The 16,980-nt window shown below is 43.3% G+C and overlaps 1 protein-coding gene across 16 annotated transcripts in view; it reads right to left on the reverse strand.

Moving 5' to 3' along the window:
• CADPS2 (calcium dependent secretion activator 2) overlaps window positions 1–16,980 on the reverse strand; it is a 371,011-nt gene that overhangs the window by 17,873 nt on the left and 336,158 nt on the right. For 6 of the 16 annotated variants that reach the window (XM_029073500.1, XM_029073498.1, XM_029073507.1 and 3 more), the window contains one exon: window positions 7,749–7,796. The exons of the other annotated variants lie outside the window; for them this stretch is intronic. In XM_029073500.1, coding sequence (XP_028929333.1) covers window positions 7,749–7,796 — 48 coding nt within the window. The remainder of the gene's footprint in view (window positions 1–7,748; window positions 7,797–16,980) is intronic. 16 annotated transcript variants of the gene reach the window in all.

The following is a 16,980-nucleotide window of genomic DNA, read 5'->3' on the forward strand; positions in this document are numbered from 1 at the left end:
GGGCTTGGGAGTCAGAGGTCATGGGTTTGAAACTCGGCTCTGACACTTGTCAGCTGTGTGACTGTGGGCAAGTTACTTAACTTCTCTGTGCCTCAGTTACCTCATCTGTAAAATGGGGATTAAGACTGTAAGCCTCACGAGGGACAACCTGATTACCCCGTATCTACTCCAGCGCTTAGAATGGTGCTCTTCACATAGTAAGCGCTTAATAAATACCAACATTATTATTATTATTATTATTCTCTTTCCACTAGGCCATGCTATTTCTCAAGACTATCAGTTTTAAAGCACTCAGTCTGCTCTCTCCCCATTTTCTAGCCTCACCCCATGCCCATTAACCCGGCCCAAGCCTTTCAATCCTTCCACAACCAACCTATTCATTCTGCTTTGCTCTCAACTCTCTCACCCTCGACCCCGTATTTACACCTTCGCTCCTGCCTGGAACTCCCTCCCTGCTTCACATGGGTTGATCAGTGCTCTCCCCATCTTCAAAGCCCTAGTGAAATCACATCTCCTCCAGATTAATCTCTCAGCTCCCCACCACATTTCCCCTCTACTGCCATTTCAACACTTTGGCATTTCCTACGCATTTGAATGATCACTCCATAAGCACTTACATACTCACACCACCCTCTCTCCTCCAAGTCACCTATGGACATAGCTTTAAACTCTGCTGCTTGCCCCTCCCTGAAAGTTACTTTAGTGTCTATGGCCCCTACTGCATTGAAAGGTCTTGGAAGGCAGGAATCATGTCTAACTCTTTTGTACTCTCCTAAGAACTTAGTGTTTGGCAAACAATTGACACTCAGTAAATACTATTAGTGACTGACATTGATTTTTTTATTGGCATTTGTTAAGCCCTTACTATGTGCCAGCAACAGTTCTAAGCACTAGGGTAGAAACAATATTGTTGGTATTTGTTAAGCGCTTACTATGTGCAGAGCACTGTTCTAAACACTGGGGGAGATACGGGGTCATCAGGTTGTCCCACATGAGGTGCACAGTTAATCCCCATTTTACAGATAAGGTCACTGAGGCACAGAGAAGTGAAGTGACTTGCCCACAGTCACACAGCTGACAAGTGGCAGAGCTAGGATTTGAACCCATGACTTCTAACTCCCAAGCCCAGCCTCTTTCCACTGAGCCACGCTGCTTCTCTAATCTAGTTGGACACAGTCCCTGTCCCAAATAGGGCTCATGGTCCTAATCCCCATTTTTAACAGAAGAGGCAACTGAGGCACAGAGAAGATAAGTGACTTGCTCAAGGTTACACCACAGACAATTGAAAGAGCCAGAATTAGGAGCCAGATCCTTCTGACTTCCAGGCCCATGCTTTATCCACGAGGCCATGGCTGCTTCTCTAATTTCCTGGGCTGCTATCAGTTCCACCTCTCCCACGGAGGTAGCAAGGAGGGGAGTGACATAATGGCGGGTAATTGGTTGTGGGTGGGGGGCAGAACCGCTGGCAGCATGGGCCTGCTGCTTTGCCCTGAGCACACCCAAGAACTGCAGTAGGCTCAGTCAATCATATTTACTGACTGCTTGCGGTGTGCACAGCACTGTACTAAGCACTTGGGAGAGTTCAATTCAACAATAAACCGACACATTCCCTGCCCACAACGAGCTTTCAGTCTAGAGGGGGAAGCAGGCATTAATATACATAAATAAATGACAGATCTCTACATAGGCTCTCGGGAGGGCCTGTTCTGTGCGTCGTTACTGCGTCTTCTTCAGTGTGCAGGGAGGGAAGGAGAAAGTGGGGGTGGAGAAAGAGAGAAGCAGCATGACCTAGTGGTTAGAGCATGAGTCTAGAGAAGCAGTGTGGCTTAAAGGATAGAGCACGGGCCTGGGAGTCAGAAGGACCTCTAGACTGAGCTCGTCGTAGGCAAGAATGTCTGTTTGTTGTTATATTGTATTCTCCCCACAGTAAGCGCTCAATAAATACAACTGAATGAATGACCTGGGTGCTAAATCTGGCTCCTCCACCTGTCTGCTGTGTGACCTTAGACAAGGCACTTCACTTCTCGGTGCCTCAGTTACCTTATCTGTAAAATGAGGTCTAAGAGTGTGGACCCTATGTGGGGCAGAGACTGTGTCCAACCTGATTGACTTGTATCTACCCTAGTGCTTAGAACAGTGCTCGGCACATAGTGAGCACTTAACAAGTACTGTAATCATTATGGGCCTGGGAGTCAGAAGGACCTGGGCTTTAATTCCAGCTCTTCCATTTTTTTGTGTGATCTTGGGCAAGTCACTTCACTTGTCTGTGCCTGAGCTACCTCATCTGTAAAAAATAGGGATTAAGACCGTGAGCCCCATGTGAGATAGAGACTCTGTCCACCTTGATTAGCTTGTAGATAGATACCTACCTAGGTATCTATCTACCTCTGCGCTTAGTACAGTGCCTGGCACATAATAAGTACATAACAAATACCATCAAAAAAAAAAGAAAGAAGTGAAAGCAATCTCCAATCCCACCCAGATCTTAATTCCACCATGCAAACTCAAAACAGCAGGTTCACCCCTTTCCAGGAAGGAAGAATTGCATTCAGTAGTTTTCATTCCAGGCCACCGGTCAATGGGCAAATGTCTAGTTCCAAGACTTCCTGAAATAATTAATGTGCCCGTAAACTGCTTAACCTGTATCCAGAGACAAGTTCATTCATAGGGTTCAATCTCTTTGCTTTTCACTTTGAAAAGGCCTGTCAATATCACTCTTGAAATCAATCATCTCTGCTATGAGAAAGTGAATTCCAAGAACTTGGGAATTCTTACTAATTTCATGATGATTTGTCAGCTAGGTGCACTTTTAAATTGGAAAATTTTCCATATTTTTGGGGGGAGAAAGAGTTCACTTAATTTTATGATTTGCCACTCTTTGTCTTCTGGAAAATTTGACAGAGGAGATCATTATTGGACTGGAGTTCTGCTTATACCCAGAGTTTTCCCCCAGACAAAACTGAGGCAGATTAAAAGTAACTATGGAACCAAGCTTCAGGCTCACTAAAGGAAGCAGCATGGCCTAAATGAAAGAGCACAGGTCCGGGAGTCAGGGGACCTGGGTTCTAATTCCAGCTCCGCCGCTTGTCTGCTATGTTACCTTGGGCAAGTCACTTCATTTCTCTGTGTGCTAGTTTCCTCATCTTCAAAATGGAGATTAAATACCTGTTCTCTCTTCTCCCTTAGACTGTGAGCTCCTTCTAGGATAGGGACTGTGTCTGCCCTGATTATCTTGTCTCTGTTGCTGAATTGTACTTTCCAAGCACTTAGCACAGTTTTCTGGACATAGTAAGCACTCAAAAAATATGACTGAATGATCTTGTATTTTACCCCAGGGCTTAGTACACAGTGCTTGCACATGCTTAACAAATACCACTGTTTTTATGTAGTAATACTGAACACTCTAGGTGGAAGTCAAGACTGGGAGTTAGGAGATTCATTCTTGTCTAAGTGGCCTCTGATCATGGTCAGTTGGACATATAAGAAAGAACTCCTTAAATGTCCACTTCTTGACTCCTTTTAGGGATGAAACATTAAAACAGGCTACTGCGGAAAGTTACTATTGGAGAAGTTTCTTAAAAAAAGATTAGATGACCATCTGACCTTTATAATTTATTCATTTACTTGTCTGGAGTCAAGGGGATGGACCAAATGTCCTCTTGAGGTGCCATTCAATCAATCAATTAATCAATGGCACTTATTGAGCACTTACGATGTGCAGAGCACTGTACCAAGTGCTTGGGGGAGTGCAATAGCAACAGAATAGCAGACACATTCCCTATCCAGTTCTGGGATTCTACAAGACCCCACAATGGATTGCCTTAGTAGGACAGCTGTGTGGAGCTTTGTGCTCATATCTGTTTCTTAAGGGTGTGGAAAAAATAGAATGCTTGAAAAAAAACCAGCATTAGGGCTGGTCTTTGGAACCTATAATAGCGAGGTGAGGCAGGAGAACAAAATGACTTGATGCCAACCAGAAGCCCCAACTGGTCAACGTGATAGTGGCCAAGAGGGACTGAAATGAAACAAAAACAATTTAATTAACCAAAACCTTAAATTAGATACAAATGAGGCTGAAAAGGAGGGAAGCAAAATTTTGCTTCCAATGTTAGAAAGCCAGTAAATACAAATGCCAGAGAAACTCAAGGAGAACATTTTTAACCCTGTTGGAAAGAATGAAACAGACGAATCCAATTTTGTAATGATCTCTGAAATAAAACCATGTTATAAAACTAATGAAATACAATTTACATTTGATTTCAGAAATACAAAGATAAAAAATGTTATTTAACTGTAATGTGGGCCTTGATTTTTTTTTTCTTAGAATAGAGTAAGTTTTTCTACTGGAAATGTTCTAGGGATGACTGTTAAGTAAATCAAAGGGTGTTACAAATGACTTTCTATAACAGTATTTTTCCCCTTCCCATCCTCTGAAATTGGTTACTGATGCTGTTCTCTGCCTAATAGGGGTGTGGGTAGGGGAAGAGAGAACTACACACCCAATAGAGGGAGCTGTCGGGGGGCTTTCTCTGGGCTTCGCCAGGAAAGATGAGGTTTTCTCTCTCCATTCATTACCGGGCGTTCTGCTGGACCACATTGCTTAAGGGAAACCAGCACCTCACAACCGGTCGAGTAGGTGGGCAGCAACAGGCTCTTTGCACTAGCTTTCTGAACTCCTGCCTCAGGAGATCAGCAGGGCATTTCAGGGGTTAATCCTGGTACTATGCCTGGAATACTGATGCTCTTACGAGTCTCAAGAGGCAGGGCAAGTCTAAAGGACTCACTGAGGCAGGAGAGTATATATTAGGGATTTTTCTTTTCATCCTTGAATCCCATCCAGGTGGTGGGAAATAATGAAAGCAGTGTTGTTCAGTGGATAGAGAATGGGCCTGGAAGTCAGAAGGACCTGGGTTCTAATCCTAGATCTGCCAAATGGCTGCTGTATGACCCTGAGCAAGTCACTTCATTTCTCTGTGCCTCAGATACCTCATCTGTAAAATAAGAACTAAGACTGTGAACCCTATGTGGGACAGGAGTTGTGTCTAACCTGATTATCTTCTATCTACCCCAGTGCTTGGAACAGTTTCTGGCACATAGTACATGTTTAACAAATACCATGAATAAAAAAGTCTTTTTTAGGCAATCTCCTTAGTGGGTTTGTGGCTGTGATGCATTAAACCTGAACTGTAAGGGGTAGACGGGCAGCCCCAAAGATGATTGAAGGATTGGAAAACTGGAGCTATGAGGAGAGGTTGGGGGAACAGGTTTGTCTCCTCCATTAGGGTGTAAACACCTTATGGGCAGGGAACAAGGCATTCCTTTATTCTGTATTTCCCAAGAGTCGATTACAGTGCAGTGCAACAAGTGGGAGGTCAATAAATACAGCGACTACTACTGATCCTCTTACCTGGGGCTTCTGCCACCTTGAGGACTTCTTGCTAGACTACCTGAAATTCTAGCAGGTCCTGGGTTTTAGGGTATCTCAGGCCATCAGCAGTTTGCAAGTATTGGGTCCCCATCCCAGGAGGATTTGCAACCAGGGATTTAAAAGTGGGGCTAGGAAGGGGCTGTAGATAGTGACTCATGGGTAGGGAATTGTGTCTACAAATTTTATTGATTATACCCTCCCAAGCACCTAGTCCAGTGCCCTACTACAGCCCAGCCTGCACACTACCCTCCTCTAATGCTAACCTTCTCACTGTATTTCGATCTCCTCTATCTTGCCGCTGACCTCTCACCAACAACCTGCCTCTGGCCTGCAATGCCCTCCCTCCTCATATCCGACAGACAATTACTCTCCCTTCTTCAAAGCCTTATTGAAGGTACATTTCCTCCAAGAGGTCTTCCCTGACTAAGCCCTCTTTTCCTTAACTCCCATCTGCATTGCCCTGAGTTGTTCCTTTTATTCATCGCTTCTCCCAGCCCCACAGGACTTATGTACATATCTGTAATTCATTTGTTTATATTAATGTCTGTCTCCCCCTCTAGACAGACACGTGGAATCATTGAGGAAGATGCCGCTCTCTGCATACAGGTGTCAGGGAATTTTCAGACCACTCCATAGGTGAAAGGGGTGAGAAATCCAAACCAAGCTATAGCTGAAAATACTGCTAAATAAGGCCTGACAGACAGTCTTTCTGGCTACCAAAGACAGGTTAAAATGCTTTCATTACTTCTGCCACTGAAGTTTTTGCCTTGGGTGGTGGTAGCGGGGGTGGGATGTGTGAGTGTGTGTGTGTGTGTGTGTGTGTGTGTGTGTGCTAGAAACTGTATTTGCACGTGTCTTTACACTCTGGGTTTAGCAAAATCCCTCACTGAAAATTAAAAAGTTTTTGGCCCGCTCCCTTCATCAAAGAGAAAGCCGCCACTGCAAACAGAATTGAGGTGACAAATATTTTTTCTCCCCAGTCAAGCTAAAATCTCAGATCATCTTCCATGTGAAGAGCTTTTTTTTTTTTAAAAAAAATCAAATTTAATTCTAAGCACAATTCAAGGTGAGTTGAGGCTTTGGTGGAAATCTAAAGAGCATCAGCAAATCGGAGCACTGCTCAGCTTTTGAATTGCTTTTCTACTTTCTCAGTTCTTTTAAATGGTTTTCTATGGCAGGAACATTTTTCTTAATTAGTCACAGCTAATTAGTGTTCTGGCAGAGACAAGTAATCAGAAATGTCAGAGCTGCAAGCCTCCATCTCCCTAATCCTTTGATAATAATTTAGCCTCCTGGGAGGGCTTCAAGCTGCGGTAAGTAGTGACTGACAATAAGGCAAAATTAGGTGGGCAGCAGACCATTAGGATAGAAAAATAAAAAGCACTACCAAACCCTGCTGCGCACCATCAGGCAACTAACTACCCTGCCAGATGAGGTGCCTGTTTAAGCCTGTGTTGTTAATTAGCTGATTCTACCAGACCTGCCACATTGGTCCAGGTGCACCGTGCAAAGATGTTGTGTACTGCTGGGGAGGTGCCAAATGACAATTGTGTTCCGTGATCACATTTCAAGAATCCGAGAAAGAAGTCCACATATTTCTTGAAGATTATTCTGAATTATCAAAGACATAAAGAAGATCAACAAGCTACAATCCATTTTCTTGTTGAGTTTCTTTTGGGTAATTAGGTACGCTCATCTCGGGTTTCCCAGATTTAAATCCACCAACAGGTTTGGATTCAAATGAAGGCCTCCAACCTTAGCCCCACCTAGTTTCAACTTGCCAAAGACGTTCTGGCACCCAACGCGGATCCAAAGTAGACTCCTTTTTTGTGTGGAGATTCTTACACTTGCAAATAATTACCGCACATTCAAAATAAGGATTATTAACTAAAACGAACTCGACAGCTGTAATTTGAGAGCCGGCTCAGGTTTGAAACAGGAGCATTAAACTTGAAGGAAAAACACTTAAATATCATATGCTACAGTGCTGTGATTGACGGAGACAGACAAGGACAGCCCAGGGAACAAGTTTCAAGACGACAAAAGCACCACAGACCAAGCTTAACTCCAACTCAACCAAGCAGTACCGGGTAAATATGAACACTTGCCTGCAATTAGGAAGGGACCCTCACAATCTGAAGAGACACAACATTTTTCAAAATTGAGCTGAAAAACCAAGACTTGAAAGTTGTTTTCTAAGACGAATGACTGACACATTGCTAGTCAACACAGAAGTCACAAATTAGACAAGTATTTCACGACCAACCTCTAGCGCACAACGAGGCACAACACACAACGTAACGATCTTTAAAGAAATTACCTCAAACAGCCTCAAGTACATCACTGAACTTATCTCATCCTTCCCTTTCTATTGATGGAAAAGGAAAATCATGGTTATGACATGAGAATGTGATTAGCATTCAATTTTGAGAGTTGATATTGTAACTAAAATGACAGAGCAACCAGGCTCTTTTGACAGGAAAAATAAAGTAAATATCATGGTTGGTACGATTGATCAACGACCAATAACTGATAACTGAACACTTTCAAGACAGAAGCACAGCAAAAAATATGGAGCAGCAAGCTATGTTGAAACCTCTAGGTTGAGTAGCTAGGGATTCTGGTAGGAAAAGCAAGGGCCTGGGAGTCAGGAGATCTGGGTTCTAATCCCAACTTCTCTGCTTGCCTATGTGACCCTGAGCAAATCACTTAAATTTTCTTTAACTCAGTTTCCTCACAGGTTAAAATGGGGATTCTATAGCTGTTCTCCCTCACCCTTAAACTATGAGCTCAGTGAGATCCAGGAATGGTGTCTGATCCTATTCTAGTGTATCTCCCCAAGCACTGGGCAGAGTGCTTGGCAGACAGTAAATGCTTAATATACATTATTATTGATATGGTAACTAATAGCTTATGTGTAATAACTACTCCGCTTTTGTACAATTGAATGACACTTGCTAGAGTGTTTATCAGCAAGGGATTCCATTCCACACGTAACTTGGAGAGTCTAAGATGACTTTGAATTGCGAAAAGAGCATTTTGGTAATTGATGGAAGGGGATGTGGGGAGGGAGGGAAGAGGTATGGAGAGAAGAATAAAAGTATTCCTCCAGAATAGCTGGTATTCCTCCAGAAAGAAAGTGATTACTCTCCACAAAGAAACTCAGCCACAGAATTTAGTTTGGCCAAATAAGAGGGTAAAGACTCAATCCATTAATCAATCACATTTATTGAGCACCTTCTGTATGCAGAGCACTGTACTAAGTGCTTGGGAGAGTATAGTTTTACAGAGTTGGTAGACATGTTCCCTGCCCATAGTGAGCTGTGAAGAATTATAATGTTTTCGTCTAGAGGAACTGTGTTGTAGCAGGGGCTGCTTTGACTCCAAACACTTTCTAAATGCAAAAGATTCAGGTTCAAGTGCCCATATTAGAAAATATTTAAAACCACTGGCCCTAATATTCACAAATCTAACCTCTACGATTCAACAGGTGACCAAGGTGCTTATTGATTTCAAACTCATAGGAAAAGGAAAACTGATCTTATCATGGGAAGGGCTCAAGGGTGACCTATTATTATTTTAGATGCTTGACATTTCCCTCTAGGTAGAAACCATCCTAATCACTTACCCAGGCCCTTGAACCTTTGATTTAAGGATGGAATATACAGGTGGTGAAAAAAACAGTTCTTCTTCTAAATGAAGAGGTCCACCAGGGAAAGAAGCAAGCCTTGTAAGATAGCCAAGGGTGTGGAGAGAGCTTGCTTGTTGGGTGGCCGAAAGAGGCTATTTACCTTTGTCAGGGACACTGGAAGTCACTTGGGCCTAAGCTAGTGGAGAAAGCGGCGGCTTTGTAGGTTTTGTTCATATTTGAAATGATTTTTTCAGGAGTTCTGGATTCAAGAAAATCCTAAGGATGAGTTTGCAAGAATTGCCCATTTGAGGGATTGAAGCAAATTGAATTGCAATGTTTCCAGTTTGCTTCACACATATCTTCATCTTTTGTCTCCAAGAGAAGCAGTGTGGCCTTGTGAAAAGAGCATAGACCCTGGAATGAGGAGACCAGCATTCTAATCCTAGCTCTGACACTTGTCTGTTATGTGCCTTGCCCTCAAATTACTCACCTGTAAAAATGGGAATATCTGTTCTCTCGCCCCCTTAGTCTGTGAGCCCCATGAGGGACAGGGACTATGTCTTATCTATGTTTTGTCTACCCCAGCATTTTAATAAATGCTTGGCACATAGTAAGTGCCTAACAAATGGGGAAGGAATGTGGCCTAGTGGAAAGAGCATGGGCCTGAAAGTCTTAAGAGCTGGATTCTAATCCTGCCTCTGCCAGATGTATGACCCTGGGCAACTCACTTAACTTCTCTGCACTCAGTTTCCTCATCTGCAAATGGGGATTAATTAATGTTCTTCCTTCTACTTAGACTGTGACCTCCATGTGGGACCCAGTTATCTTGACTCTACCCCAATGCTTAATACTGTGCTTGGCACCTAATAAGTGCTTAAAAATACCACAATTATTATTATTATTATTATTATTATATGCTACTGTTATTGCTATTTTAAGAGTCAAACAATGTCCTAGGAGGCATTTTAGTTTAGTTTCCCCTAGACTGAAAGCTCCTTTTGGGCAAGGAACATGTCTACCAACTCTGTTATACTACACTCTCCCAAACGCTTAGTACAGTGCTTTGCACACAATAAGCACTCAATAAATATCACTAATTGATTGATTGAGAACCTGAAGATCAGGATGTTGCTCAAAACCAAGCCCAGCACCCAGTGAGGTGGGGTTGGTTCCCTACACTTTGGAAATTTTGAGCAGAAAATAAACTTGGATAGAAGAGTTCTCTCGGCTCTAAGTGGGTTTGTGAACATTGAGTTCATTTCACTTAAGAGAAATATATTCTCTTGATCCTGGTTCAATTTCATTCTTGCTCTTTCCCTAATATAACTTTTAAAACAGTTATTGAATATTTAAGTAGTTTAAACTGCTTTACTCGTAATGTTCCACTTAGAGATTCTGCACTAAACACTAGGAATCATTTTCTTGGAAAATTTCAAGGAAATTAAACATGAAAAAAAACAAACAAACCCCTGAGATTGGGTGAGCAAATGATTAACCATCATTTCAAGAATTACTTTTAATTTTTCATGACATTATAACAATATGTAAAAAAAATCCTCATTGCATGAAACTGTGCAACAATTAAATATCCAATCTATCCATAACACAAGATAATGTTTAATCTGCATGCTTTACAAATTATATCTTACACCCTGGTGTTTCTCAGCAACATGAAAGCTGTAGGGGGACTGTTTCAGAGGGCCTCAAGGTAGACAGGGACCAAGACCCATCATATGCACAAATGAGGCTTTCAAGAGGCAGAGAAAGTGTCAGAAAATTTCAAGGAGACCTTCCCTGACTAGGCCCTCATTTCCTCTTCTCTCACTACCTTCTGCATCACCCTTGCACTTGGATTTATACCCTTTAGTCACCCACCTACAGTCCCACAGCACTTACGCACATATCTGTAATTCATTTATTTATATTATTGTCCACCCTCCCCACCACCCCAAGACTCTAAACTCACTGTGGGCAGGGACCATGCCTATCAACTCCGTATATTGTAGTCTAGAGTCCTCTAAACAGAAAGCTCGTCGTGGGCAAAGGAATGTGTTCTGTTTATTGTTGTACTGTACTCTCCCAAGCGCTTAGTACAGTGCTCTGCCCACAGTAAGCATTCAATAAATACTACTGAGTGTAATGAATGAACAGTCTCCCAAGTGCTTAGTACACTGCTTTGAACACAGTAAAGCACTCAATAAATATAACAATAATTTATTTCAGCCCTTGCCACTGCTAGGCACTCACACCAGCAAGTAACCTAAAGAAGCAGCTCCAGTGGAATAACTCTAGGCTACCTTGAAACTTTAACACATGGAGCTTTGAAAGCACTGAAGGAATCAGGTGGCTTGGGAAAAAACTCCATAAGATGGTACCCTTCTGTCTGCAATAATAATGTTGGTATTTGTTAAGCGCTTACTATGTGCAGAGCACTGTTCTAAGCGCTGGGATAGATACAGGGTAATCAGGTTGTCCCACGTGAGGCTCGCAGTCTTAATCCATTATACGGATGAGGTAACTGAGGCACAGAGAAGTTAAGTGACTTGCCCACAGTCACACAGCTGACAAATGGCAGAGCCGGCATTTGAACCCACAACCTCTGACTCCCAATCCCGTGCTCGTTCCACTGAGCCACACTGCAGTGGGAAAGAGCTGATCAATTCATGGAACTAGGCCAGGAGACGAAGCTGATCTCAAGGAACTAAAGATGTCTCTTTCCCAAATATCAATGAGATAGAGGATTCCTCTTCAGCTGCAGAAGAGCCTGAGAATGGGATCAAAAAATGAAGCACTATTTGCGCTTCCTCCAAGAGGCCTTCCCCAATTAAGTCCTTTTTTCCCTGGCTCCCTCTCCCTTCTGCATCATCTATGTACTGGAACTGTGACCTATGGGTATTAGCTATTCACTGCACTCTCAGCACCGCAGCACTTATGTACATATCTGTAAATTATATATTAATTACTTATATTAATGTCTGTCTTCCCCTGTAGACTGTAAGCTTGTTGTGGGCAGAGAATGTGTCTATTAACTCTGTGAATTATATTCTCCTAAGCAATTAGTTCAGTGCTCTGCACAAAGCAAGCACTCAATATACTCCACTGATTGACTGATTCACAAAGGAGGGAACAATAGGGGGCAGGGAGAGTGCTGAGACAGCCTCAGACCTTCCTTTCCCTCAGAGGACCCATAACCTTCCTCTCCTCAAAAGAGGATTTACTTGGTATTCGCCTTCTGGAGCAGCCCGGCTCTCTTCCCTTTAGATCACACACTGAGAGTGGGTTTATGGGAGCTGGAGTTGACATCCTGATTCTGGGCCTGGATTGGGTCACTGGATCAACTGTACCAGACCAAAAAGATGAGTGTTTATTGAGTGCCATTCGTTCGCCTAGACCTGGACTAAGTGCTTTACTATGGGCAAGAGGGCTTTGACTTCTAGGATATCCTGAATACCCAGCAACAGGATGTTCCCATAACAACCAAGTGCCAGCAGCCATCAATCGATCAATCAACATTATTTGTTGAGTGATTACTGTGCTGGGCACTGTACTAAGCACTTGGGAGAGTACAATATAACAGAGTTAGTAGTTATGTTCCCCGACTGAGGGGATCCAGTCTCTCAGCCTGGGCTCTCCCTTTCCTCTCCGCTGTTGTCTTGTTTGGTCTTTCCTCTGACCCCTTGTTTCAGCTTTTATCGCAGACAGACATGCCTGCTAGAAATGACCAATCTCCTTTTGCTAATGGGGATTAAGACTGTGAGCCCCATGTGGGACAACCTGATTCCCCTGTGTCTACCCCAGCGCTTGGAACAGTGCTCTGCACATAGTAAGCGCTTAACAAATACCAACATTATTATTACAGCAACTTTGGGGATAATAATAATAATAATAATGTTGGTATTTGTTAAGCGCTTACTATGTGCCAAGCACTGTTCTAAGCGCTGGGGTAAACACAGGGGAATCAGGTTGTCCCACGTGGGGCTCACAGTCTTAATCCCTATTTTACAGATGAGGGAACTGAGGCACAGAGAAGTTAAGTGACTTGCCCACAGTCACACAGCCGACAAGTGGCAGATCTGGGATTCGAACTCATGAGCCCTGACTCCAAAGCCCGTGCTCTTTCCACTGAGCCACGCTGCTTCTCTCGGGGTCTCTCTCGGGGTATGGGATCTCGGGGATCCCATAAGACCATAAGAAATGCCACTTTTGGGGTCAGACCCATGGTGCCTAGTGTTCTGTCTGGAGGAACCAAAGGATGAATGTCTTCTGAAACATCTTCCTCATCCATCCTTTCCTGCTACAGCCCCAACTTTCTCTTTAGCAACCCATGAATTTATCCAAACCTCTTGTAAAACTGGTGGATTTTGGGGGGGTTCCAGAGTCTCCTGTAAAAATGAAAATCATATGCTGACCATATGATGAGTAAGCGCTTGGTACAGTGCTCTGCACACAGTAAGCGCTCAATAAGTACGACTGAATGAAAAGAGGTGTTTTCTATCTTTGTTTTCAAGCGGCAGTGGATATCTACTTGCTCTGATTATGTAGGATTTAGTCCTTGCTCTCGCTGCCCACCTGCTTCTTGATTCTAAAATCCTTAATCACATTCCAGTATCCCTCCCAGTAGGAGTCCCCATGCTCCCACTGGTAGCTTCTCCCGAACCTTCATGTCTTGGAGGGAGTCTGCAAGCAGCTGGGGAAGGATCCTTAGCAGTCACAATGACAGCAGCACTCAGATTACGACAAGCAGAAGGAGGCCCTCTCCCCAGGCTGGTGGCATCAGGAAAGAATCACTGCTATCCCAAGACCTCCCTCATTAGCCCCTGGACTTCAGAACTTTGTGATGAGGACAGCCTTGGTGTGAAGCCCCTCTGCCACCTAGAAGCAGCATGGGTGTCTTACACTTAGGGGTGCCTGATAGGTAGCCTTGACCTAGGGAGCCCCATCAAAGCTCATCATCTTTCATTGGTAGATGGAGACGAGTTAAGTCTTGAATGTTTTCCATGGCAACCATCATGGATCATCCCTCACAATCCAAGATGGAGACAGTGGGGAAAGGATCCTATGATCAGAGCAATCCCATACTCCCTTCTGCAGACAGAACAAAACCCCAAAGTGGGGCCACCTTGCCCCTCAAATCGCACCTCTGTCTGACCACTGTTTCAAGTAGTATTAACAGAGGGTCTAGCAGAGTTCTTGATGGATTCCAGCCAAAGACACCAAAACTAACTTCCGACCTGAGGGAAAGTTTCAGGCCTCTCTCGCCACTTGAGAGAGGAGGAGGAGGAGGAGGTCATTAGCTTCAGATGATGTCTGCTATACTGTTGTGTTGTATTTTCCCAAGCGTTTAGTACAGTGCTCTGCACACAGTAAGTGCTCAATAAATGCAATTGACTGATTGATTCAGCATCTACCAACGAGGGGGTTGCTCAATACAGGGCTTGGGGGCATTTACCCTTGGATTTAAGCACCTGATATTTAACCTAGCTTCAATTCCACACCACTTATATACATATCCTTACATGCTACCAACTTTCCCTATCTGTAATTTATTTTAACATCTGTCTGACTCTCTAGACTACAAGCTCCTTTCTGGGTAGAGGTGGTGTCTACCAACTCTATCATATCGTACTTTCCAAAGTGCTTAGTACAGGCCTCTGCTCACAGTAAGTGCTCAATAAATACTACTGATTAAGCGATTGGAGTACAGGCAAGCTCATTCTGGGCCTGATGCTCCTCAGCGAGATGCCCTATGGGACCCACTAGGTCATGGCTTAGGCTAGGGACAGCTACCCCCCCACCCCCCATTTCATTCCCCCCAGTTCCCAGGGCATCCCAGGCAATGCAATATGAGACTATTTACCTAACAAAGCTGGGCCTTGATTAGACTAGCTGAGCTGATCTCATTCAGACTGAATCAGACTGTTCCACTGCCTTGAAAGCCAGCCCTGGGGGTTAACAAATATTTACCAGCTTATCTTAAATCATTTCCTGACACTGTGCAATGTTGGGAGGGGGAGCCAAATGGATTTCTAATTATTATGAGGTGTTTTGGGTAATAATCTGTTACTTAAGATAAATATCCTAGTTTACCTCTTGTTCAAGCTTTCTAACCTCCCTTCTCCTCACTGTGCATGTGGCTGATCTAGCATTGGTTAATTGGGGACCCTTAGCCCCACCTCCTGTGGGTCAGTCTTTCTGGCAACCAGGTAAGGGCTTTGAGATCAGGGCCTGGGGTGAGTTATTTTTAGAGGCATTAAAAAGGCACACCACCTTGAAAGGGTAGAATTTTTAAGGAACATTCCAACAGCCTTAGAAGGAGAAAATCACTGCAGCAAATGGGGCTGCAAACATGCTGTCGAACTCAAACTCAGAGTGTGCCCCGTTTTAATAGGCAAAATAAAGATATAAAATTCGAGAGCTAATCTTCCAGCGCTATGCCAGTTGCCAAGCCTTTGGAAAAGCACTGACACTGCAATGAAGATTCAAATATCTCATCCCTTCAATGCTTCAATCCCTTCAATGTTCCCCAATCCAGTCCACTTTCACTTAGTGGGCTCCAATCGCAGCCTCTCCCGGGGACTCCAGGAACCCCACGAAAGAAGCTTGGAAGAAGAAGAAGGGAGAGGCCAACATCAAAGTGAGGAAGCCCTCTCTAATAATATTATGAGGTGCTAGTGAGATTCAGAAAGGGGTTCAAATGCTCAGAGAACAAGGCACACACAGAAAAAAGAAACAGAGCAACAGCAACTGACAATCATTTTCAGCCGCTCTCCACCGGCTTTTCTCTTCAGAATGGAATCGCCTCTCCTCTCCGAGACCGGGACGGGCGAGAGGCAGGCAGGCAGCCTGGGATGGAACACTACACTCACATCCGCTTTGCTTTCCCTTTTTTTTCAATGTTCAGAAAAGTACAGCAGAAGCAAAAAAGCGAAAGGAAACTTGAAAGATGAAACATATGCTTGTCGGTTCTGAGCCATACCAAACTGAAGCAGAAGTTGCTAATACGGTTTTCGTACTTTGAAAAAGTGCCAGCTGGATGGATGATAATTTTTCTACCCCTGCAGGGCATCAAAGCTTTTATGAAATCATTCTTTTCACACATATTAACACTTAGCTCGTTAAAACAGATGATACTTTTATTGTAAAATGGCCTGGAAGAGTCTAGAAATGTAAAATATGAGAGATAAGTCTCATTTTGACCACCCAATATGACAAATGGCAAACACTGACACGACAGATCATGGCTGAGACATTGACAATACGGGACCTTCTGCAATGCCACAGCTGAAGTGTCACCATGAAGCCCGTGAATTGCTGTTATGAAAACATTTGTGGTAACTTGCATAATTAAACAAAACTGCCAGGAAAGCTTTCTAAAATGTGGAGTCGATGTATATAAATAAATGCACTTCAAAGTGTATGTTACATTTCAGAATCAGTATTGTCCTGGATTGTGTTAAACTATATCAAAAGCAAAATTTGACTTCCTCTGAATAGGCCTGTTGGTAATGACAAATGATGGACAACATTGTTATTTAAATCGACTGCTCTCTTGGTCTAGCTTCCAGAAAAACTTGTTAAGGGAAGACCGGTGACCACACTAAACCTAAATCATAATCCTCTATTTCACAGAGTTGCCAGTCCTACTCTAAGACTTTAGAGGTAATTGGACTGTATCTCCTAGCATATAGCTGTACAGTAAACAAAGATAAAAATGCTCACAATGGAAGCAGAATGGCAGAGATTTGCCTGCTTTTATTTTGTTGTCTTCCTTTGTTTCAGTGAAGAAAACATGATACTTAGAAAAAATACAAAACAAAAAGAATTGAAAATCGAGGCAGAATCCACTACAATATGATTCTATTGATGAAACGTGGCAGGAAAAAAACAGAATGCAGAATGAAGTGACACCATACACAATGGT

The sequence above is a fragment of the Ornithorhynchus anatinus genome, chromosome 10, assembly GCF_004115215.2.
Source record: "Ornithorhynchus anatinus isolate Pmale09 chromosome 10, mOrnAna1.pri.v4, whole genome shotgun sequence".
NCBI lineage: Eukaryota > Metazoa > Chordata > Mammalia > Monotremata > Ornithorhynchidae > Ornithorhynchus > Ornithorhynchus anatinus.